At 36.0% G+C, this 26,321-nt stretch overlaps 1 protein-coding gene across 2 annotated transcripts in view; it reads right to left on the bottom strand.

Moving 5' to 3' along the window:
- The window catches only part of GSK3B (glycogen synthase kinase 3 beta), a 202,860-nt gene that overhangs the window by 136,557 nt on the left and 39,982 nt on the right, over positions 1-26,321 (bottom strand). For both annotated transcript variants that reach the window (XM_041752871.1, XM_041752879.1), the window contains exon 2: positions 1,639-1,832. In XM_041752871.1, the coding sequence (XP_041608805.1) occupies positions 1,639-1,832 (194 nt within the window). The remainder of the gene's footprint in view (positions 1-1,638; positions 1,833-26,321) is intronic.

Here is a 26,321-nt window from a genome sequence, read left to right as displayed (position 1 = left end):
GAGAATAGGAAATTCTAAATGAGAGCTAAATAAAAGCAAAAAGGCCATAAAGACAAATATATTTCAAAGACGTATCACAGAAGGTTTGGAAAGCTGAGTATCTGGAGATAAGGCAAGGCTATGAAAGTTCCTGAATGCAGTACTGAACTAGGCAGGCTTTATTTTTTAGACTATGAGGAACCATACATAAACTGTTATGTAGGAGAAACAATATGACCAAACTGAACTGTGGGATTATTCTAGTGCTGATATGCAGATGATCAGAGATAGAGTTACTAGGTAAGCCAAATAATGGCAAGGGCCTGACTAGAATGGTAGTGAGGAAGAAGGGAAAGAAAGATGTCACATGTGGATCAAGACAGTGAAGAAGAAAAAAAATCAATGAAGTTTTGATAATGACTGGATATAAAGTATGAGAGAATAGAAAAGTCTGAATGACAAGGTGAATAACAAAATCATTAGAAAAAAAGGTAAAAAGGAATGGGAACCAATAGAAAGAATTTCCATTGGGTCTTAAAAATCAGGTCAGGATTAGATAAGAAGCTTTGCCAATTTGAGATAACATATCAAGAGCCAACAGGCATTTGACAACAGGGGACTAGTATTTAGGAGAGACAGTAGGAATGAAGACGAAAGGTATAAGAATTTTTTTCTTTAAAAAGAAAAAACACTTTAGAATTTGAAACATTCTAGAGCAAAGAGCTGGGTAGACTGTACGCTATTTCAGAGTGGTCATTTTTATTTTTATAGCCCTTCATGTTTAGCATAGTTGTTAGCACAGAGGAGACTCTCAGTATAATACTGCACAGGTGGGAGAAGTAGAGAACAGAACAGAGCTGTAGGGCTTGTTAGTGGCGAGCCTACATTAAAGCCCAGGTCTCCTGAGTCTACCATAAAATAGAGATTACCTCTGAACATTCATGCATAGGATACTCTAAAGAGCTGGTGTAAGAAATGAACATAAACTAAACTACAGGGATGGGTGGTTTCTAGGGGTAGAGGAATGAAGACATAAGAAAATAGCAAAGAAAAGTTAGTTATTAGGAACAAAAATAAATGATAGCGCTGCATCACAAATTCAAAGGAAATTTTAAGAAAGCAAGCATAGGGATCTCTGGGTGGCTCAGCGGTTTAGTGCCTGCCTTCGGCCCATGGGATGATCCTGGAGTCCCGGGATCAAGTCCCACATCAGGCTCCCCATGGGGAGCCTGCTTCTCCCTCTGCCCGTGTCTCTGCCTCTCTCTCTCTCTCTTTCTCTCTCTCTCTCATAAATAAAATTGTTAAGGAAAAAGAAAAAGAAAGCAAGCATAGTCAATTGTTCAAATGATCAAACACTACAGGTAGTGTTTTTCTGATCTCCTACACCAATGAGATCCAGGTCAGTTTTTTAAAGTAGAAATTAAGAAATTCTAATTATTTTTCAAAACATTTTAAAATCATATATCACACACAGCAGTGGTTCAAAAATAATACTGCAGTCTTTAGTAAATTTTCTCTCTACAAAACACACAACAGAAAATAAAGTATCTATAATAAATTTGCACAGTAAATGAAACTTAACCAAAGACAAATGAATAAAAAAATACTCACTGACATCTATTGATAGCAACAAAATACATGAAATACCAAAGGTCTTACCTTAAATCTCTTGTCCTGCAATACTTTCTTGATGGCAACCAGTTCTCCTGAATCACAAAGCTTGGCTTGATATACCACACCAAATGACCCATTTCCAATCACTTTAGTGTCTGTATAGCTGACTTCTTGTGGCCTATCTGGACCCTGCCCAGGAGTTGCCACCACTGTGGTCACCTTGCTGCCATCCTTGTCTCCTAAAAGAAAGAAGAGATATGAAAAATGAGAACCTTAAGGAATTAAACAGGAAAAACTGCTGAGGTATACAAAGTAAACTACATTCTTTACTAAAAATTATTTTTCAATGTTCATCTTAGCTTATTATATAGAATTACTTCAACTATTTCAATTATAAGTAATTTTTTTAACCACCATTTATTCATTGTGTAGACCAGGCATCATGCTTAGTTTATACATATGACTTCATTTAATGGAAACAACAACCCCATGAGGTATAGAGAGAGTACTGTTCCAATACAAAACTAGTGGAAAGAATGTTAAATTTTTGCTTCTCTGCCATCTTATTTCTTTTTAAGAAAATAGAAAACCTCTCAGAGAAAGGTGAGATGAGGAAAAGGAACATGGGAGTGTTAATTTGGGGTAAGAGATGTAAACTTCAAAGAAAAACCAAACCTATTCTGAACTGAGTCTCATTCATAAGTAGCTCACTGTTTCTGTGGACCCTGCCCACTCAATGGCTCTTGTGCCTCAACTTCTGTGCCTTTCCACCCCTCCCAGTAAAAATCCAAAGACTCCTCAATTCAAGGTCAGGAGGCACATTCTACTTGACTAGGCAGGGTTCACAATCTTCTTGTTCTCCAAATTCTTAAACTATTCTAAAGACATACTATTCTACCTAGAACCTGATTCTTTTTCTTTTTTAATTTTAATTTTTAAAAAAGATTTTATTTATTTATTCATGAGAGAGAGAGAAAGAGAGAGGCCGAGACACAGGCAGAGGGAGAAGCAGGCTCCACACAGGGAGCCTGACATGGGACTTGATCCTGGGTCTCCAGGATCAGCCCCTGGGCTGAAGGCAGTGCTAAACCGCTGAGCCACCCAGTCTGCCCTAGAACCTGATTCTGAACAGCTCTGAATTGTTCTTTCAGTGATTTCAGGATACTACAGATTCTAGTGAGTAAAATCATTGTGAAGTAGCAATTATGATTTGTGCTTTTCTCTTGCATGACAATTCTAAAACCAATTCTCAGTATATGTAAGTCTTTAGACTCACTGATTAAACTATACTTATCCCTTTTTTTCTCTTCTACTCTTCCATTATATCATTTTTATGATGCTAACTGAATTCATATTAACCTAATAAAAAATGAGGTAGTTTTCAACTCTAGATACCAAGCCTAGATTATAAAGTATTCATTTGTAACTCACATGCAGAAGATTAAAAAAATATGATCTCATTTTCCAATGGTCTGAGTGTTTTTCCCAATATAAAATTACCAGGTAAATAAATGTTCAAATGTCACTGGCATAGTTAATCAATATAGCTACTTTAGTTCATAGAGGTACCAATATAGACAAAAGCCAATAAATAAACAGTATCTGTGACTGAGTGATTCTTCTGCTTATAAGGCAGCCTCCATGATAGTAACAAAAGCAGCGAAGGATTCCTACTTAAGATAGCTATGTCAATTACAGGCAGTCTCTATTATATATTATAGCATTTATGTTTTTGTTTCCAAGGTATAACCCCCAACAGATACGACAGCACAAATCCAACACCTCTTGTGGAAAGATAATTCAAATCTTGTCAACACCACCATTTTTATTCATAAAATATTATATGTACTTGAAATGCATGCAAATCCCAGCTCAAGTCCATACATATATAGTTCTCAATGCTTTCAAATGATCCCTTCACATTTCACTTCCTAGTAAGATACATCTCAAATATATTTGTAAAACCTAGTTTCATTGAATCTCAGTTCTAAATAGTCATGCTCAACTCCCCAAATATTTCATATTATTTCTGAGAATGTTAACCACGACTTTTCAAGTTGACTATAAGCTTTATTAGGAATTATTTTTTCATCTATAAAATAAACTTATCTTTACTTATAACATTCTTCTAAAGACAGAATCAATCTTCTGAACGTAAACTCTAAATGAAGAGATCTAGAAAGGTTAGGTTCTGAAAAAATAAAATCCACAGTATTGAACACATTTTCTTATCACCCAACTGACCAAAGAAAATTAAAAAAAGAATTGATTTCAAATAGTCTGACTCTTCCCTAGATCATCCAAATCAAAACCATATCACCAAAAAGTATGTATTTCAAGAACTATAAATAATTCTATTGAACAAGTTGCTTGCAAAATCTTATAGGTCTAATTCACAAAACAGAGCATAATTATCTTTTAATTTAAATAAATTAACAAATTTTAAGAATGGCTGTTGTATTCTATCATTTTAATTGAAAACAAAAGCTGCGGTATAAATAAAAATTATGCTTTTCTACTGTATGACCATACTTCAATAAAGAAAACAATAACCACAGCTTTGTACTTGCCTCTATAAAAGAACTTAATATAAGGATGTGTAATGACTTTCTCCACTTGCCGCCTCCAGTTGCATTTCTAAAGAAACCAGCATTTCAGACACAGGGCTTCAAGAATCAGCTGAGATTTAAAAATTTAAAATCTCTGCAACTCAACTACTAAGCCTAGGGAACCTCTAACATCAAATTGTGCTTCTTCTCATATGTAAATTATAATTCATAAATGAGATATTTCTGAAAAAAATATTAAGGCAGGGTAGAAAGATAAACAGGTCCTACAGATGCTATCACTAGAAGAGACTCTTAAGGCCTCTTAATTTTAATTTGTGAATGGATGTGGACAAGGACCAATCCTTTCACCCTCTTTTACATCTAGTAAAAAGGGTAGACTTATCATCTTAGCAGATATTAAAGATTTATTCTCTTTTGAGTAGTTACAGAAACTGCTGAGAACTCTTAAGGGCTATATTCTCTACTAATATGAAATCCTTAAGCATACTATGGACAATGGTTTCTACCTCAAGCATTCTGGAATTTTTATTCAGAAATTATCAAGCTCTTCAGACTGCTTCATCAGAGATCTGAAATAGCAGAGCTATAAAGAATAGCAAGATAACACTGGGGATGACTTGGCATGAACATTATTAGCACATGGGACAGTCAGCAGCTAGTGTGCCAGGGAAAAGCATGACACCATTTGGCATTGTAATTTGCCGACTCAGCAATAAAACAGCTATATAAAATTTCTCTGTATAAAGAACCATCCAGTTCATTGTTTCATCTACTCTCATAATATATGCAGGAAGACATTATTACAGTACTATGCAAATGAGGAAAGTAAAACTAAGAGAGATTAACTTATCCAATATCATAAAGCTGTAAGTAGCCAGAACTCCTCACTTGCTCATATTGTCTCTGCTATATTTTACAACCTTCTTAATACAGCTGAAAGACTTAACTTCATATACTATTGCTCCCCTAAAAAAATATAATGTAAAATCATCAGTTCCAAAGCAATAATAAGAGAATAAATGATAATCTGTTACAGTTTTCAGGCCCAAATCTTTGCTTATTTATGGCTACAGAGCTACTTCAAAAAATACTTTGGTAACCTTAGATTTCAAAACTTATCCAAAAGCAAGAGCATATGGAAAACAATAATGCGAAATAATCAATTCTGTGATATTCAAACAATTTAACGTCTGCTACTAGAAACTGTAATTTTGGATTGTAGCAACAGAGCATTTTAAGTACTGCTACCAACAAGCCAAAATACTCATGAAAAGCTGGAATCAACAAATCTGCCTTATTAAAAAAAAAAAAAAAAATCACCACTCTGCCCAGTACTAAATTTCCCAAAACACATGGTATAGTGTGAGTCTCACACCAATTACAACTAAACTGTCTCCTAAAAAATGTCACTGTTTTGTGGGATAACAACAGAACAGTGGGAACAGCTCAGCTCCTGGAAGCTCTGTTTCCTGCCAGAGGACTCTTGGGATCCTCTACTACAATTAAAATTTACTCAGGGAATATAATTTCCTATTATAATTAGAAAATAGAATTAAATCTTAAATATATAAACAACAGACTCTTTATAAAGCAATGGAAAGATGACAGACACACAAAAGAATTATCACTTTCTATTACAGGTGTTAAATACAGAATATAATTTTTTAAAAACATTAGGCAGGCATATCCTCAAATAATATATGTAACCTAGTACCCAATTTCTCAAACACAGGCTTGTACCTTGTAAGCAACACCCGGTGGTTACATTTTTTTATGTCTTCTGAAGTCACTCCTCAAACCAATTCACTTTGAGAGGAACAAATGTTACAGTGTACCACTGACCACATCCAAAGTGTGGCATGAGCATCCCCAAAACAAAAGGCCACTTCAACCATATTTAAATATTTAGGAGGTATCTGATACTGACATTCTAATTTTATATGAATGATAAATCTCATACATACTTTGGCTGTTTGATTTGATGTTTCTTGAGATTCAGAGTTGAGGAAAAGCAACAACTACAACACTTTTTAACTATAAGGCTTGTAAAGGCGTCAATAAGCCACACTACCTACACAAAATGAAAAAAGTTAATAATGGGTCTAAAAATCCTCCTTTAACTCAAGAATAACCTCTCCATTTAGAAATATCTGAAAGTTAAAAGTCTGTAACAAAGCGCAAAGAAACCAGCACACCACTGTGACTATAAAGAGATGTGAAGTATTGTTAAGTGTTTTTTACCTAACAACAGTATTAGTAGGGTAAACACTACACATTGTTTCTCTGTATCAAATAGAAGTAACAGCTATTTTTATGTATATTTAAACAACAGGGCAAAGACTCTATTCAAAAATATATAAGTAACTCAAAAGAATCAAAAAGAATCTCATTTTGAGGCATGATTAAGATTGTCTAAAGGGGAAACACTGACTATGTCAAATTTTCAAGTTTTAATATCAAAGTTCAAATACTCTATCTTAAGTGACTGGCTAATGAACATCTATTAAGGCAAAGTGTTCTCCCCCAAACAAGACAGTTTAAAAACATGAAAACAATATCAAAATAGGCAAAATAGGGGATCCCGGGGTGGCTTTTTTTTTTTTTTTTTAGGATACATCTATAATTTTATTACAAAACCATTCTTTTGGCATTAGTTGGTTACAGTGATAGCAAGATACTGTGAGTGTGGCATAGCAGCTCTAATGTAACAGTTGCATTCCCTGCTTCCTGAACCCAAATTTAAGTTACCTTATATCCACTACATACAAGTTACCTGCTTTCATTAATGCTGCAAATCCTGACGCATATACTCTTTAGGGAGGAGCTGATGCTAAGGGATTAGAGTAAATGTTGATAAGACTACAAAAGTTCCTTCATGGGACTTTCTTTTCCCTCCCCTCAAATTACTTTGCTTTAAAAGAATCAATTACTAGTCTGAATAGCAGCAGCACCCAAAGAGCATCACACTTAGTTCTGTTAAAAAGCAATACCTGTGCAATGCACGTTTTGCACCACAGGCAAAGGGAATGATCGCTTTAAACTCCTGCATTAGAGTCTCTTAAAAAAATAAAAGCAATCCAGCGGTTTAGCGCCTGCCTTTGGCCCAGGGCATGATCCTAGAGCCCTGGGATATAGTCCCACATCGGGCTCCCAGCAGGGAGACTGCTTCTCCCTCTGCCTGTGTGTGTCTCTCTGTCTTTCATAAATGAATAAAATTTTAAAAATCTTTAAAAAAACAGGCAAAATATATAAAAAGTAAGGAATTGAGGGTCCATAGAATGAGAGTTGGGACAAATTCAAAAATAAACTTATTCTTGTCATGAAATAGGGACTCTATGATCCAGAAGCTCTAGCCAGAGTGCATCTGCTCACAACCTTGGAGTGAGACTTGGAAGGAAGGAAGGAAGGAAGGAAGGAAGGAAGGAAGGAAGGAAGGAAGGAAAAAGAAAGAAAGAAAAGAAAAGAAAAGAAAAGAAAGAAAAAGAAAGGCCAATCAAGCAGCTCCATCATCTCCATCAGTCAAATCAACTCCAATGATCAAGAGCATGATAAAAAATTCAAAGCAATTTCTACGAAACCTAGATATGATAAATATCTTTTCGGCAGAGCCTTTGCCCACAGGCACCATTCATTTCCACATGATTCTCTGTAAAGGACTGGAAAAATAAAACAAAAGAATTACTAAAATTTCCTTTTGGGATAGGAAGAGTAAATAAAAGGAGAGGCAGGGAAAACAAAATGGAGAGATGTCACCCATGGACCGACTTTTGGACAAGTTTCCTTATATGCCACTTCTAGAAACAGAAAGGAAAACAGCATGGCAAAGGATAAAGATCAGACACAAGAGATTCCAGAATCCCTGACAGTAGATTAGCACCACATTTTTTTGAAAAGATTTTATTTATTTATTTATTCACAGAGACACAGAGAGAGGCAGAGACACAGGCAGAGGGAGAAGCAGACTCCACGCAGGGAGCCCGACGAGGGACTCAATCCCGGGTCTCCAGGATCACACCCCGGGCTGCAGGCGGCACCAAACCGCTGCACCACTGGGGCTGCCCAACACCACATTTTAAATCACAGGAATATACCATTCCGATGGGATTAACAAGTATCAATTCTGAAAGACCCAAAATTCCCTTTAAGGAAAAAAAAAATTCCGTTAAGTTTTTCTGCTGGAGGCATAATAGTATGACATGGGCTCTAAAGTCTTATCAAGGTTTGAATCACATATTTATTCTACCACTTTGTATCTATAAAATGGAGATCGCTGCTACTTCATAGGACTGTTGTAATGATTAAATAACAGAAGTGGGGCATGTTTTTAAGTGCATGCTCCACAGAGTGCGCTCAATAAATTATAGTTTCTCTGAACTTTGAATTATTGGCAGTGGAAATAGAAAAAAAAAACATTCCTTTGCCCTGCTACTCTCTTTCAACACTCAGTACATGCCCTACTACATACAGTGCTTATCACAATGTTCTATAATTATTAAGAGTCTGAGTCCCTCAACTTGACTAAGGAGCTCTTAGGAAAGCAGATATTATCTGAATCATTTACATTTCCTTAATGCTTATTAGCACAGGGTTCAGCACAATGCAAGTGTTCAACAAAGGTTTGCTGTTGAATTTATGTAGAATTATTCAAGCACAATTATTAGGATTTGGGAACTATTTAATGCTGAACATTAAGCAGTGTGTCTACTTGTTCTTATGCTTGCCATCCATCAGATACAAATCTCTAGGGATAAGGTATATAGAATGGCTTTAAAGAAGAGTGGAGTGGATCCCTGGGTGGCTCAGCGGTTTGGTGCCTGCCTTTGGCCCAGGGCGCGATCCCGGGGATCGAGTCCCGTGTGGGGCTCCCAGCATGGAGCCTGCTTCTCCCTCTGCCTCTCTCTCTCTCTCCCCCTATGTCTGTCATGAATAAATAAATAAAATCTTAAAAAAAAAAAATAAAGAAGAGTGGATTGCTTACTGGAAATCTGGTGACAACATGAACCCAAAACAAATGACCTAATTTGCCACATGTGTATTTATTTATAGATAGAATTAATCTGTTCATAACCATTTTCTAAGTAATTCTGGTTTCTTTGAGGCATCAATAGGCAGCAATGAATAAGAACTGGGTAAGGGGATACCTCTGAGGTCTGAAGTTCAATTTATATCAATTTATATATAAGTATATTCTTTTTTATTTTTAAAGATTTACTTATTTATTTATTTGAGATGGAGAGTAGGTGTGTGCATAAGCAGGGGAAGGGGCACAGGGAGAGGGAGAGAGAGAGAATCTCAAGCAGGCTCCCTGCTGAGCACAAGAGCCCAACCTGCGGCTTGCTCCCACCACCGTGAGAACATGATGACTCAAGCCAAAATCAAGAGTTGAGTGCTTAACTGATTGAGCTACCTAGACACCTCTATATGTAAGTATATTCTTTGACTACCATTTACAGTTGTAAGAATCACTCACAGCAGAGGAATAAGCACCGGGAAAGTTTACTGAAAATGAAGAATGTCACCCCAAGAGAGACTCAGCAGGTGTGCAGTGGGGCTCAGAAAACTGCATTTTTAATAACTACCCCCAGTAATCCTTTTTTTAAAAAAATATTTATTTGAGAGAGAGAGAGAGAGAGCACACATGCTCAAGTGGAAGTAGCAGGGAGAGGAATGGAGAATCTCAGACTCCACACTAAGTGTGGAGCCCAACTTGGCCAGATCTCATGACCCTCAGATCACAACCTGAGCCAAACCAAGAGTCAGATGCATAACTGACTGTACCACTCAGGCACCCTATCCACCCCCTAATTCTTAATGCAGTTCCAACAACCATACTTTGAGAAAGAATCAGAATACCATTTAATACCTACAATAACCTTGTGACATACACATGAAAATCATTTAACAGACGGAAGAAACCAAGGTGTTCAAAAGGTTTGGTTAATTTACCCAAGGTAACTACTCCCTTCAACAAGTTGCACCCACAGGATTCAGAACTATTTAAAATCAATACCCTACTACATTACTTTGCTTTAAGACCATGCCATAAAAGCAATACATAGGAGCTGAGGTCCTAAAATCAACTTTCCATTTTCAGCAAAACTGAAAATTTCAAATACTTATATCAGAAGGTTCTGATATAAGTATCTATTAGATAGTGAAAAGTTTTAATTCAAAATATCCATATTTTTTTCAAACTAATTTTAATTGACTCAATTTTTATAGTTTCTTTAAAAATGTTTTACTTTGGGGATCCCTGGGTGGCTCAGCGGTTTGGCGCCTGCCTTTGGCCCAGGGCACGATCCTGGAGTCCCGGGATCGAGTCCCAGGTCAGGCTCCCAGCGTGGAGCCTGCTTCTCCCTCCTCCTGTGTCTCTGCCTCTCTCTCTCTCTCTCTCTCTCTCTCTATGTCTATCATAAATAAATAAATAAATAAATCTTAAAAAAAAAAATGTTTTACTTTAAACCAAACAAACCAAAACCCAGAATGAATCCTGCTAATTTTCAACAGCCTAAACTTAAATATTATTTTACTTATGAACCATGAGATGGAATCAAGCATATTTTTCCTTTTTTCTAGCTCCAGTGAATTGGAATAAAATCAAACCAAACCCAAAATGAATAAATATTTCACTTGGTCTTAAGCCTTCACTTGAAATAATATCAAGATGCATTTTAGAAACAGGTATATTTCCAATGAAAGTCTAAAAGGCTTTTGCAGCATGTGTGTAAAGAGCTTCAGCTTTTAGTAAGTTACATTACAATCTTTAAGTTTTGGGATGTCTGCCTTCTGATGTCTGCTCAGGTCTTGATCCCAGAGTCCTAGGATGGAGCTCCGCATCTGGCTCCCCACTCGGAAGGGATCCTGCTTCTCCCTCTGTTCCTCTCCCCCACTTGTGCTCTAGCACACATGTGCTCTTTCTCTCTTAAATAAATAAAAAAAAATATTTTAAAAGAGAGAATCTTAAAGTTTTAAACATTATTTACCTGTTTGATTTATTAACTGCCCACATTTGGGGGAGAAGGGGGAGGGACAGGCAGTATATTTAAATTTTTCTTAATGAGGAAGTTTACCATATTACCATTTATCCAATACATGGATAGAAAGAATAAACAGCAAATGCTTAGACAAAAGAAATAATTACTTTAAAAAACACAATGATTCACTAATCCAGTTGTCACGCTTCTAGCAACTTCAGTCTTAAGCAGCAAAAAATCCAGATGCCAGAAAACAAGCTCTAACAGAGCTGATAATATTTTAGTCTAGTCTTTAAGTGAGTGTAATATTAAAATCAACACTTCAAGTTTTTCAAATAAATTAGGTCTGTTTTCAGCCTGCCACACACACCCCCTTCATCCTCAATACTGCCTTCTGACAACCCAAATCCTTGCAATGTAACAGCTCATTCAGTCTTGCTTTCTCCTGAACCAAGTTATCCTTACCTCTAAATCCAAATTGATTTTTCTGTAGCACAGCATACAAATTAACATACATTTTGACATGCACTTTAAAGTGGCCGTTATTAATCTAAGTTTTCTGTTAAATTTCAAACAGGGACGCCTGGGTGGCTCAGCGGTTGAGCGTCTGCCTTTTGGCTCAGGGCGTGATCCCACAGTCCGGGGATCAAGTCCCACATCGGGCTCTCTCCAGGAGCCTGCTTCTCCCTCTGCCTTTGCCTCTGCCTTTCTCTCTGTGTTTCTCATGAATAAATAGATAAAATCTTTTTTTAAAAAAATTCAAACAGCAGTGGGGAAAGAGGGCAGAATGGGATTTATTTTCTCCTTGAAGACTTGCTTACTCTAGATTGGTCCTATATGCTTTATCAATTACAATTTAACAATATTCAATCTATCAGGGCAACAATCCTGTTTATCACATGTTTAATGCTGTAGCTCCATTTTATGCCTTATGCATACTGGTTGTAAAATATTTGTTCATTTGGAAGTGAATGAATTCCTACAGGATTCCACTATACTTTGGAAACCACTAAAGGTCTGAAAGTCAGTAAGGTACCTCTAACTCCTCTTCTAAGATGACACAGGACTCTGTAATCACCTTTCAAAAAGGCTGAGTCATTCAACAAACTGAGAAACAAATGCAAAGGCAAATTCACAGATTTGACAATTTTCCCTGGGACCAACCTTGACCACCATACACCATCATCACCCATCATCATCACAAATAACATATTACAAATCGCTTTACAGTTTATAAACATATTTACACCCATTACCTCACTTTATCCAGGCAATAATCCTATGAAGGAGGAGAACCAATACTAAATGGAGAAGAGAGAACTGAAGCTCAAAAGAGAAGTAAAATTGTTCTAGGTTATACAGTGATACTGAAGTAGTACACTTTCCAATACCTATAAAAATGGAAGCAAATCAAGCCATTTACTTCTGTTCCAAAATAAATTCACAAAAATAACAGTCCAATATAACCACACATTTTAAGTAAATGTCTTCACACCTTTTAAGATGTACTGCAAAAATATCTTGTACTATAAAACTGCTTCATTTTGCCTCAGATATAAGGTTCCATGAGACAATCTAAAATGAATAAAAGCCAGAATTCTGAGGAAAATCAGTATCAATGAACTGACAGCATACACTTAAGTACCTGAGCATATATATCAGAATACAAAGTAATAATTCACTGGTTAACAAGACCTGCTACTTTTGCAGAAATACAAGGAATGTTTACTGCCTTTTTTTGGTGGGGGTGTGGGGGCGGGGTTTATTCTAAATAGGAAATATTGGGAACTGAAAAAGCAGAAGCATGAATTTTCTGATCAATAAACAAAAAAATGAATGTGAAGACTAAACCTCTCTACATTATATAGTTTTGGGAATCTACTGTTGATTTGGCTAACCTACATTATTTTACTTTTCAGAAATTTAAAAATAGAACATAAAGAAGAAGGAAGAGGAGGAAGTGGAGAAGGAAGAATTGGATTTATTTTTTTAAAAATATTCCAAATGGGGCACTGAGATAGCTCAGTTGGTTAAGCCTCTGCCTTCGGCTCAAGTCATAATCCCGGGTCCTAGGATCGAGTACTGAGTCAGGGTCTTGTATAGCAGGGAACCTGCTTCTCTCTCCCCCTCTGCTCTCCCACTACTGTTCTCTTGCTCCCTCACTATCTCAAATGAATAAATAAAATCTTTTTTAAAAATAATAATAAATAATACTCCAAATGTATATGAGTGGTGGCTGCTGTCCCACATCACGAAAAACTAACTCTGAAAATAGATGCATATATAAACACCAAAGTAGCTCACTGTTCCTTATACACAGTGCTAATCAGCTTCCAAAGATACCCAGGACCAGCAACTAACCAATTAAGGGATATCTAACCCAGCACACTTTCTTATCATCTTCTCTCTCCCCCAACAGGAATCTTCATATTGTTATGTTCTGCCCTCCCTTAAATTTGCATTATTCTTCTGTCATTAAATCCACCTCAGGTAATATCCTAGGTTACTCTACCTTCTTTTTTTTCCCCTTAAATCTTAGAGGAAACCTTTCTTTCTCTTCCCTACTCTCTTCATTCCACTCAAGAGCTAAAATAGTAAAAATAATAATAACAACCACCACTAACTACAGCTGGTAGGCAAAAGGACAGCACTTTTGCTGTATAGCACTTCAGAGAAAGTAAAGCCATGAGATGAAAAGCCAATGCCATCCACCTATAAAACTCCTGAAAGTAACCAAAGATCTGTCAGCCTGACATAGGTCTACCTATTCCTTATCTCCCTCAAATTAAATCTCTTTTTCAATCAAGTATCAACATTCAGAATTTTTTCAAAGCTAATTTTAGGGGGCTTTTAGTTTTGTTTAATTACTATCCCTGAAATATTACTTTTCTTTCACTATAAACACATAAATATCTGAGCTAAGTCATGGTTTAAGCTTTTGTAGGACAGACTGCCTGAGAACCTATTCATTTTTATTTTGCGTACTTAAACTTTCAAAGGAAAAAGATGTTCTAATTTCCAAAGCAAGTGATGAACTTTTAGAACACAATTTGTTAACAGGCTAAAACTTTTCTGTATAACCTGAGGGGAAAATACACCTAAAATATTATAACTTATTAAACTGTTGAAGTGGAAATGAGGTAGGGTAGCTCGTAAGAGCTTTACAAAAATCTCATGAATTCAGTGATTAATTCCATTTCTGCAAGGGGTAACACACACTTTCAAATAGTGATTAATTTTTAGTTTACAGTTACAACTATATGAATCGTGATGCTACATTTATAGTTAATAATGAATATACTTATGACATAAATATATTAAATAACATTGTCCCCACTGATTCTAATCAGTTGGAATAAAATACATATTGGTTTTTATATTTGCCCCCTCTTCTTCCCTCTAAAAACTAGCTTAATATCCCCTCAAACTCTCCCCATAAAGATGGACTTTAGAGAACCTAGCAGTATCAAATAGAGCAAAGGACAAGTCCTAGGCTCATCACTCCACAGAACAGTAACAACAGATAACTGGGTAAATTCACAAAGCAGAGTCCACTTAGCATTTCTCCCTACAAAGCTCTGTTAGAAGATATGCTAACTGGGTTCTGTTAAATAAAGGCCACTGGAATGATAAATTCCTACACTCGCAGTGGGACTATAATAAGTCTTGGTTCCTACTGTCACTAGCCTAAGAAGTATGGCTAATCCTCTTGCCAGTGGATCTTAGAAGAGTATGCTGAGTACACCTCATGCCAGGGCAGAGTACTTTCCACACTGCTGACTCATTACTTCAAGTGACAGAAGTCAAGAGGACTTAAAGGTAGGAAACACTTTCTCCTGAAAAAGAACTTTTATCTTTGGGAAATGACTATATATTCCTAACCTTAATCCTTATCACCTCCTACTATTACCTACTTGACCTAATGATAAACTGGGACAGGACCAGCATGAGTCAGCTAACACTGACTGCTGGAGAAATTCCTTTTTATAACCATACCTCCAACAACGCTTCTGTGCTGTTAAAAGGAAATCAGTGGAAAAGTGAGTTCCATTTAAAATGAAAGCAAGAGATGCAATCCTATACTTCCAGTATTTGTACTGGAAATAAATCACACCTATGTAGCTTTGTAAATTAGTAATTCTCATATATATGTTTATGTTATGCATATCCTATTTTGTAAGTATTCTCTCCTATCAATGGTGAGTGTTAGGATGACAGAAAGTTTCAAAATTCTAAAGAACAGAAAAGGAAAGAATATATAATAGAATTTTTGGTTCAAATACATTGTCATTATTGATTAATTCATCACATGCTTAATAAGCACTATCTGTGTACCAGACTGCTAAGAACTAGGATCACAAAAAATGAGATCATGGGAATTTCTGTTGAAAGAGAATTTATTTACTTATTAATGAATCCAGATTCAATATTTATTCAAAATCTGGGTTCAGTATTTCTTATAATAGGGCCAGATACCTTACCAATTATTTCCATTAAAGCCTCACTTAATCATAACAATCCTGTGAAATGTATGAAATTACCTCCATCTCACAGATGAGGAAACAGATTCCAAGAAGTTAAGAAACTTACTAGAGATTACAAACTATTAAGAAAGGCTATTAAAACAGCTGTTCTAATTCCAAGTGTCAACTTTATCACTAATGTATCAACCTGCTTCTAAGAAAAGGCCAAAGAGGAAAAGATACTAACTAGTCAATGCCCAGATTACTAAATTAACTCAAATCATGTATAGAAATAAAAATATAAAAATCTTTAAAAACATCCTTGTATGAACATATGGAAATAACAGAACCAAAAATCCACTGAAAACTTTTCCAAGCTGAGCTCCTTCAAGGCTCTATCCAATACAGCTCTTCATTCTGTACAACACTCGTACTTCACAGACAAAATGTATTTTAATAAAAGTTAGCTACAAAATAAATATTTGTAGAGTCATCCTATTTTCTCACTAATTTCCATCATAAAACTGAAACTACATACCCACTGAAGAATATTACAGCAGATGTAGTTTAAGGCTTCAGAGATTTGATACAGCAAATAGTTCTATAGATCGGCAAGGTCAATAGAAAGCCATCTAATCCATTAAAGTGTCACTTTAAATTTCATCAAGAAGAAAAATACTATTTACCCCATATTGAGACCCTATACACATAACCCACCATTGCACTCCTCTGTCCAAGTACCTACATTACCCAAAAGAGAGCAAAGTAAACAGAGAAGAGAACAAATGTACCTAACAATCCAGGCACCATGGCAGATAGAGAAGAAATGGTGAACTTCAGAAGCCCATAAAAGCAACTGAACCTCACCAATTTCATTAATAATATCCATCAAAAAGCAAGTGAATGCCGTCAGGGAAATACAAATCAAAACCACAATGAGATACCACCTCACATCAGTGAAAATGGTGAATATTAACAAGACAGGAAGCAACAAATGTTGGAGAGGATGTGGAGAAAGGGGAACCCTCTTGCACTGTTGGTGGGAATGTGAACTGGTGCAGCCACTCTGGAACACTGTGTGGAGGTTCCTCAAAGAGCTAAAAATAGATCTGCCCTACGACCCAGCAATTGCACTGCTGGGGACTTACCCCAAAGATACAGATGCAGTGAAACGCTGGGACACCTGCACCGCGATGTTCATAGCAGCAATGTCCACAATAGCCAAACTGTGGAAGGAGCCTCGGTGTCCATCAAGAGATGAATGGATAAAGATGCTGTGGTATATGTATACAATGGAATATTACGACAAATACCCACCATTTGCTTCGACGTGGATGGAACTAGAGGGTATTATGCTGAGTGAAATAAGTCAGTCAGAGAAGGACAAGCATTATATGGTCTCATTCATTTGGGGAATATAAAAAATACTGAAAGGGAATAAAGGGGAAAGGAGACAAATGAGTGAAAATATCAGTGAGGATGACAGAACATGAGAGACTCCTAACTCTGGGAAACGAACAAGGGGTAGTGGAAAGGGAGGTGGGTGGGGGGTTGGGGTAACTGGGTGACAGGCACTGAGGGGGGCACTTGACGGGAAGAGCACAGGGTGATATGCTATACATTGGCAAATTGAACTCCAATACAAAAAAAAAAAAAAAAAAGCAAGTGAAGCAACATCCTCCTGCAATTAACTGTGTCCCAGGTAGACAGGATCTGATGATTTACAAATGTCCTTAGAAAACTGAATTCCAAATAAAGAGAACATTTTAGTTGTGTTATTCGACTTCTTGGGTAAATATTCCAGACAACCTGGCCAACAAAATAAGTGGACTCCAGAAATTAACCTGGACATCTTAGGTTTTCCTAATAAGAAATTTCCCAGATTTCTTACTTCTGAAAGAGTGTGAAAACAATTCTTATGGTATCGGTCCAATACATGTACACAAAGCCAAATGAACCACTAACTTTCTAATTTTCCAGCTTACATTTTCAACTATGAATAGCATTCCTACATGAATAGTTAATACACATAAACCCTCCCTCTTCTCTGAAAACTTCTTCCCCCTTCCACTGGGTTGAGCACATGAATATATTCCCTCAAGTATTTATTTCTCCCTAGACTAGACTGTCAAAATTAAACAATAAATTATAAACTCCCTCTCTCATGGACATACAGCCTAATAATAATAACAAATATTATTTACACAATAATTGCCCAGTTATGTATTAACTGAGGTACGATTATATAAAAGAGAATTACCGGATGCAAGGGAGCCTATAATGAAGGATCTGAATCTAATCAGGGTTGGGTTGCCTTGAGAAAGTGATATTTCAGTTTTAGCTTGAAAAGTTGAAGGGGACTTAAGGACAATGAGGTGGGAAAAAATAATAAAGGCACAGAAAAAGAAAGACACTGAAGGAATTCAGCAAAAGATGGGAATAAAAAAGGGTAGTCAGTCACAAAAGACCATATTATTCATGATCCTATTTATATGAGGTCCAGAATAAGCAAATCTATGGAAATGGAAGGTAAGTTAGTGGTTACCAAGGGCTGAGGAGGGAGATGGGGAGGAAACAGGGAGTAACTACTAATGGGTTAAGATATTTCCTTTGGGGATGATGAAAATGTTCTAAAATTAGATTATGGTGACAGGTGCACAACCCCATATAAATATTGAAAGTAACTGAATTGTATACTTTAAATCAGTCAACTTTATGGTATGTAAATTGTATTTTAATAAAGCTGTTAAAAATAAGATAAAAATATATCCTCCCTAAAAAGTGGAGGCTACAGCTAAATGTTTTTTACAAAAAGCCAGTGAACGTCAGCAAAGACAGAAAGGCCACCATCCGCCAGGTTAATGTATAATGTACTAAAGTTGAGAAAAGAAACAAAAACCCGCAAAAATGGGATGTACTCCTGGCTTGGTGGTGGAAAAGATGTGCAGAAAGGACTGCACTGGCTAGGCAACTTCTCTATTTACCTCACTACCACATCCCCTCAAACTACAGAAAAGTAAGTTAAAAACAACAGCCACATTCTTAGATCATAAAGATACCCAAGATAAGGTGAAAAAGAGGAAGAACTCACTAATGAATATTGTATCACAACAAAAGTTCTCCGCAGAGCTGCTCAATATAACCATAAGAAAGTTGAAAACAGGGGAACTTGCATGGTTCAGTTGAGAGTCTGCCTTCAGCTTGTGTCATGATCTTAGGGTTCTGGGATCAAGCCCCAAGAGTGGGGAAATCCCTGCTCTGTGGGAAGCCTGCTTCTTCCTCTCCCTCTCTGCCCCTCCCCCTGCTTATCTTGCTCTTTCACTCTGTCAAATAAATAAAATCTCTGAAAGAAAGAAAGAAGGAACAAAACACTGACACGAACACAACTACAGGAAAAACATGCAAAAGCCATACCAAAAACTGTATCTGGAAGAAAATAAAGACAGGAAAAAATTCCTTCTGAGAGTTCAGTGTTATAAGAGAACTTGGTAAGAACATAAAATAAGTAAAACAAGAATACAGAGATAAGGTCATAAGACAACATGGACATACATGGAAAATTTTTAAGGTCATAAGACAACATGGACAACATGGAAAATTTTTGAAAAGAAAATTGTTTTGGTCCTTGTATTCGTTTCCTGTGGCTGCAGTAACAAATTACAATAAACTGGGTTGCTTAAAACAACAGAAATTATTCTGGGCTGTATTCCCTCTGTAGGCTGTCAGAATCTATTCCTTGTCTCTTCTAGCTTCAGGTAGCTGTCCATGTTACTTGACTTGGATGCTTCATGGACGCATCATTCCAACCAATCTCTGACTCGATAGTCACAGAGCCTCCTCCTGTGTTTGTTCTCTTCTGTGTATCTCTTGTAAGAGGACCTTTCAGTTGGATTTAGATCCCACCCAGATAATTCAGGATGATCTCATTTCAAAATCCTTAAATTAATTGCAATCTGCAAAACCCCTTTTTCCAAATAAGGTAACATTCACAGATTGCCAGAATCTGATGTGAATATGTTTTGCAGGGCCATTTTCAGCTACCACAGTTCTCAATTTGTTTCTTAGTTTACCCAAACTAGCAGAGATCTAATAAACTAGAAACAGTAATGGACAGAACAGACTGGGTAAAATATCCATACAGGGAAGAAAGGAAGTCACAGTAATGCAGAGGGAATCAATGAAGAAACGAAAATAATTCTGGAGATGATAATAAATGTGGAAAACAAAAACGATTCAACATAATGATAATTATTGTTTCAAGAATGCATTTCAGCAAGTGAACAGAAAAAGTATTCAAAGATACAAATTTCCTTGAAAATGAGCAAATTGTACCTATAGGACAAAAAGATATAGAGTATACCAAAAAGAATGGACTCAAAATGACTGAATTAAAAAAGATTCTATAAAGCATCCAAAACAAAAAAACTTAGTCACCTACAAGCAAGGAGGGGACAATTATGGAAAAAACAAAAGACTAGTTGCAAAAAAACAGGCCAAGCTTTTTTCTACTACTGTTTGGCTCATGACTTTGGGAAGTCAAGGAACCTCCTTTGTAGACCTCAGTTACCCTCTGTAAACTGAAAGAACTGAATAAATATAAACTTTTATATCTCCTTTCAGCTCTGAAAATGGATGGGTCCATGGCAGCCAAAAGAAGAGCATAAATTTCAAACACTAGGTTTTATAGCATATTTCTCACCTTCCAATTTCTACTCAGTTACAGGATGAGAAAGAAGGAACTTATTCTTTTAGTCATTCTTCCCATCCCCAAATCTACCATATTTTACCTAGCAAATCAACAAATTCTTAAAATTTTATTTATTTATTTTTAAAGATTTTTATTTATTTATTCATGAGAGACACAGAGAGAGAGAGAGAGAGAGAGACATAGAGGGGGGAAGCAGGCTCCCTGTGGGGAGCCTGATATGGGACTAGATCCCAGCCCTGGGATCGTGACCTGAGCCAAAGGCAGGCACTCAACCACTGAGCCACCCAGGTGCCCCAATCAATTATTTTAAGTCAATACTCAAAGTAAAATAAAACTAGGCATTCTTGAACACAGTTAATTAGCTCTTGCCAAATGAGTTCTTAGAAAGATTTTATCAGTTTACAATTTTTTTTTAATTTTATTTATTTATGATAGGCACACAGTGAGAGAGAAAGAGAGGCAGAGACACAGGCAGAGGGAGAAGCAGGCTCCATGCACTGGGAGCCTGACGTGGGATTCGATCCCGGGTCTCCAGGATCGCGCCCTGGGCCAAAGGTAGGCGCCAAACCGCTGCGCCACCCAGGGATCCCATCAGTTTACAATTTTACTCATCATTGTTGGAGGATTAATATCTGAAAACTGTTAAAAATGCCTTTACATTGTTCCTACATATCAAACAAGGATATTAGAAAAAAAAAAAGTCACTGAATAAAGAAGTATTAGGAACAGCAAGAAGGTATCTGCTGGAGCAAGTCATAAAAGGTAAGGCGTACATAAGGAGAGAACTGAAGGTTTAAAACTCCAGTAGTAGTTTTCAACATGAGCCAAGAGCCCCTGTAAGGATTTGCTATTTCAAGGGGGTCTCCAAGTCTATACACAAATCAACCATGGTTGGAATAGAGCAATAAATAACATCATACACACATACACACGTATATTCTTAAATATGAAGTCCTGTTTTATATGAGCTCCTGCTTTGATTAAGTATAATTTTCCTAAAAAGTAGCAGCAGCAACAACAAACAAAGCCTTTCACCTAGTATTTCCCTTGCCAGGAATATGGTGGGGAAAAAAGTAATCAGAAACTAAGAAAAAATGATTGACTTCTATTATAGATACTCAGTGAAGCACTATATATAATATCACTAAACTGGAACCAATATACATGCCCAATAACAGAATCATTAGGTAAATATATGTTCACACTGGACAGAGTATTTAACAGCCATTAAAATTACATTTTCAAAGAATACTAAAGGAAGTTTGTAAGAAAATATTCATGATATAAGATTACATGAAAAAGCAGGTTACAAACTGCTATGCACTATGTGATTCCAATTTTGTTAACAAATGTTACATAGACAATTACACCAAAATATAAACAGGAGTTTTCTCTGGATGATGAGAATACAGGTAAATTTTATTTTCTTTTTTGTATCTCTCTGTAATTTTTGAATTCTCTACGACTAAGTATGTAATTTTTTTAAAGATGAATTTGCTTAAAGTTCTAAGAAGATAACTCTTTTCATAAAGTATTATTATAATCTAACATTTCTTCACTGGGGTCTAAAAAATCCAAGCATGCTTAGGGAACTATTTAAAGTAAAAATGAGCAAATGTATACTACCTGAATAACTTATCCTTAGTTCTAAAATTCAGCATAAAAGCATTATGAAGAAATGGATTGAGTGCCTCCTTCATGGTCAATGTTTACTGTTCCAAATAAGCACTGATTCTTGTACTCAATACAGAAAAGAATGACAAGAAAATAAGCTTAATAAATCATAAATTATGATGTATGTCTAAAAAATTTCCTAAACAGTTATATCTGTATTCAGATTCAACTTTTATGAACCATCCTGTGACTATTCTTTTAAATCCTAGAACAATCAAGGAGATATCATAACTATTTAACAGATGAAAGAATTGAAGAGGCCAGCCCAGAGCCTTACCACATCACAAATGGAACCTGCTAAAGCTGATTTACCTCACCAAAAACTGTTCCTCCCCAAAAAACTATTTAAAACTGTCTCAACACTACAGCCATAGATCCCTCCAGCCTATGAAAGATTTCAAGGACTAAATCTACCACGTCATATCTTTGTTTACCTAAGTCTTCACCAGAAATGCAAGCCTTTCCCATTTGTTATTATATATTCCTGAATCTACTCTATATATCCATCTTATCTGAGTCAATTCCTCATTCCTGCCCTTTCTGGAATGTCCTCTCAATTACCAGTCTGTAACCAACAAACTCCACCTTCCAGCCTTAAGAAAAATGTAACTACCTCAAAGACACTACTTTCATAAATCTCACAAAGGCTAAGGTTATTCAATTACTCCACACATCTCAAAACAACATCCTCCTTGCTCTTTATTCCCATTTCAGGACCTATGGTCATCTACAACAACAAAAAACCCATTTCTGATTACTTGAGTCCCTATGTTGCTTCCTCCTCTTCCAACTCCTAAATGTTGGAGTTCTAAGTTTGTTCCTAGATTTCCTTTCTCTTCTGTCTCTATAATCTCCCTAAATTATTTTAGGCATTCCCAGAACTTAAAATACCTGGCATTTGAATTATCATTTGAGACCTGTTGGTTCTCCAACTTACTTCGGTAGCCCAGACTATTCTTTGAACCTTTACAGACTTTTATAATCCACTTTCTACTTCAGAATTACACTTGTCGGGGGGCCTGAGTAGTTCAGTCAAGCACCAAACTCTGGATTTCAGCCCAGGTCATGATCTCAGGGTCACAAAACTGAGCCCTGCATCAGTCTCTGCTGGATGGAGCCTGCTTAAAATTCTGTCTCCCTCAGCCCCTCCCACCCTCTCACATGGGTGCTTGTTTTCTCTCTCTCTCTCTCTCTCTCTCTCTCTCAAAAAAAAAAAAAAAAAAGTTACACTTGTCTATCTCATTCCTCCGATTAAAACACTGGCAGGGCTTCAAAATGTTTTACAAGACTGGTTTGACTCTCATCTCAAGCCATTCTTCCTCTTGCTCACTATAATTCATCACACTACGCTTCTTTCAATTTATTGAATACACAAAGCTCTTTGCCTCTTCGGGACTTCTTACATGATGTTTCACTTTGTCTAAAATGTTTTTTCTAGCCCATTAGCCCATTCCTTTTTATCCTTTAGGCTTCAGCTTAAAAGTCACTTCCACAGAGATGACTTCTCTATCCAAATCTAAATTTCCTCTGTTGTTATCCTCTCACAGTAACTAGTTCTTTTTCTTCAAAACACTTATTATTTGTAAATAAGTAAATACACAAATAATATCCTAACCATATTAAGCATACAAACTACATCTTTAGAATAAAAAAAAAATCAATCAATGAATGGGATTACCCACAACCATATAGTTAACACACAAAAGATTCGATCTAAATTTTAATATACGATAATGTCCCTATAATTCATCTCAAACATATAGCTACCTTTAATATTTAGATTTAATAATCCTTATTTTAAAAGGATATGGGGCAGCCTGGGTGGCTCAGTGGTTTAGCGCCGCCTTCGGCCCAGGGCATGATCCTGGAGACCTGGGATCAAGTCCCACGTCAGGCTCCCTGCATGGAGCCTGCGTCTCCCTCTGCCTGTGTCTCTGCCTCCCCCTACCCTCTCTCGAATAAATAAATAAAATCTTAAAAAAAAAAAAAAAAAAAGGATATGGTATAGTTTTGAGATATCTTATAATGTAAAAATACAAGGACCAGAATACTAAGAAATCTAACAGAAGGTCCGGATTTTCAAAAAAAGTTTTAATTTCAACACTTCTCAAAATATTCCTAAAATGCTTTCTAATGTGAATAAACAAGAGACCACTAATACAGAGGTTTCATATTTTAAATAATATAATATTTTGGAATGAAACATACATAAAAATTTCCAGAAAAAGTAGTAATCTATATTCTTAAAAGAGCCCATAAAAACCCACCTAACAATGGTTAAATAGCCCTTAGTACTAATTGCACAAATCCGAGTTCTGGGTCCAAGAAGCAGGACTCTAGTGAAAGAAGGCTGAGGATAAACAGAAGAGCTCATTTGAGTCCTGGGTAACCAGCTTGTTTTTGGACTCTGCCACATTCTAACCCTCTTTTCCCCATGCCCAGACTGATGCATTCAACAAGGGACACAGTATGAAATAGGAGAGAAGGAAAAAAGTACTTATTAAACACCTGACAAGTGCAGCGTTGGGTATATCGTACTTCACTTACTCCCACAATGCAGTTATTATCACCTTTGTTTCCCACGGAGTGTTTAACCCTAAGCCTATAAACTCTTTCCACTATTTCTTAAGCAACCTATTCTAATAATTGTATAATTAACTGTTCAATGTGCTGTCCACAAAGAGTTAAGACATGTCTGCATTTTTCACCAATTTTCATATAAAGAGCTCAAAATCTCTCAGGTGAATGGATGACTGAATCAATAAATGAATGAATGAAAGACCAAAATAAACTCAAGCATCATATCCTCTGTGCTTTCCTAATCATTCTAAACTACAATGATTATTCTTCCTGCGAGTGACACTGATTCTACTTGTGCTGTTTAATACAATAGTCACTAACTAAAATTGAAGCTATTAAAGACCAGAAAGTGATTAGTCTGAATTGAGATGTACTATAATACCTAACAGATGGTGAGACTTAGTATAAAAAATAGAATGTAAAGTATTTCAATAATTTTTATATGTATTACATGTTGAAATGTTAATTTTTATATATGGAGTTAAATATATTACCCAAATTAATTGTACTTAATTTTTAATGTGGCAATTAGAAAACTTTAATTATTTATGTACCTTGTAATATATTTTTACTGAACAGTACAGATCTATACCATCAATCCATATATACCAGCTTATGTATTACCATCTCTTTTGTTATTTAAATATCCATGTGTTTATGTTTCCCTAAAATGAGGTATCCCTAGGCTTATAATATTACAATACAAACTGGAATATACTTTTTCAAACAGATGTATTAAGTTGTAATTCACATAATTCACCCACTTAAACGTACAATTCAATGACTTGTAATATATTCACAGGATCGTGCATCCATCATCACAATTTCAGAACATTTTTGTTACACAAAAGAGAAACTCTGCACCCCTTACCCATCATCCTCAAATCCTTCCATCCCGCTAGTCCCAGGGAAACATTAATTCACTTTCTAGCTCTATAGATTTTGCTGATTTTGGACACAACATATAAATGGAATCACGTGGTCTTTAATGATTGGCTTCTTTCACTTAGAGTGTTTTCCAGTTTCAACCATGTTATATGGTACATTTTGATTTCTTAGGACTGCTCGATAATATTCCATTGTATGGATATACCACATTTTGTTTCTCCATTCATCATCTATCTAACAGACATTCCGGTGTTTCTACTCCCTGGCTATTATAAATAATGAAACTATGAACATTCATGTACATGAACACTATTATATATCTGAAACTGCTGGATCATATGGTAACCTGATCTCTAACTATGTAAGGTACTATCTCGTTGCTTTCCAAAGCAGCTGCACTGTTTTCCATTTTCATCCATAGTTTCTGAAGGTTCTAATTTATCTCCATCCTCACAAACACTTGATATTGACTTATGATTCTAGCTATTCCAGTGGATGTAAAGTTGTATTTCACTGTATCATTGATTTAGATTTTCCTGATGGCTAATGATGTTAAACATCTTTTCATGTGTTTATGGACAATTTGTTTATTTTCTCTGTAGAAATGTCTGTACCAAATTTTAATTGAATTACTTTGCCTTTCTTATTATTGAGTTGTAAGATTTATTTATATTTTCTAGGTACAAGTTCTCTATCAGATACACAATTTGCAAATATTTTCTTTCTGTGGATTGTCTTTTCTATTTCTTGATGGTGTTTTGAAGCATAAATGTTTTTATTTTTGATAATGTTCAATTTATTTCTTTTTGTTGCTTGTGCTATTGATGTGACATCTAAGAAGCCACTGTCTAATTTAAAGTCACAAAGATTT

Source organism: Vulpes lagopus, chromosome 1 (genome assembly GCF_018345385.1).
Source record: "Vulpes lagopus strain Blue_001 chromosome 1, ASM1834538v1, whole genome shotgun sequence".
Taxonomy (NCBI): domain Eukaryota; kingdom Metazoa; phylum Chordata; class Mammalia; order Carnivora; family Canidae; genus Vulpes; species Vulpes lagopus.
Note: the sequence above shows the minus strand (reverse complement) of the source record. Positions and strands in the feature narration are given on the sequence as shown.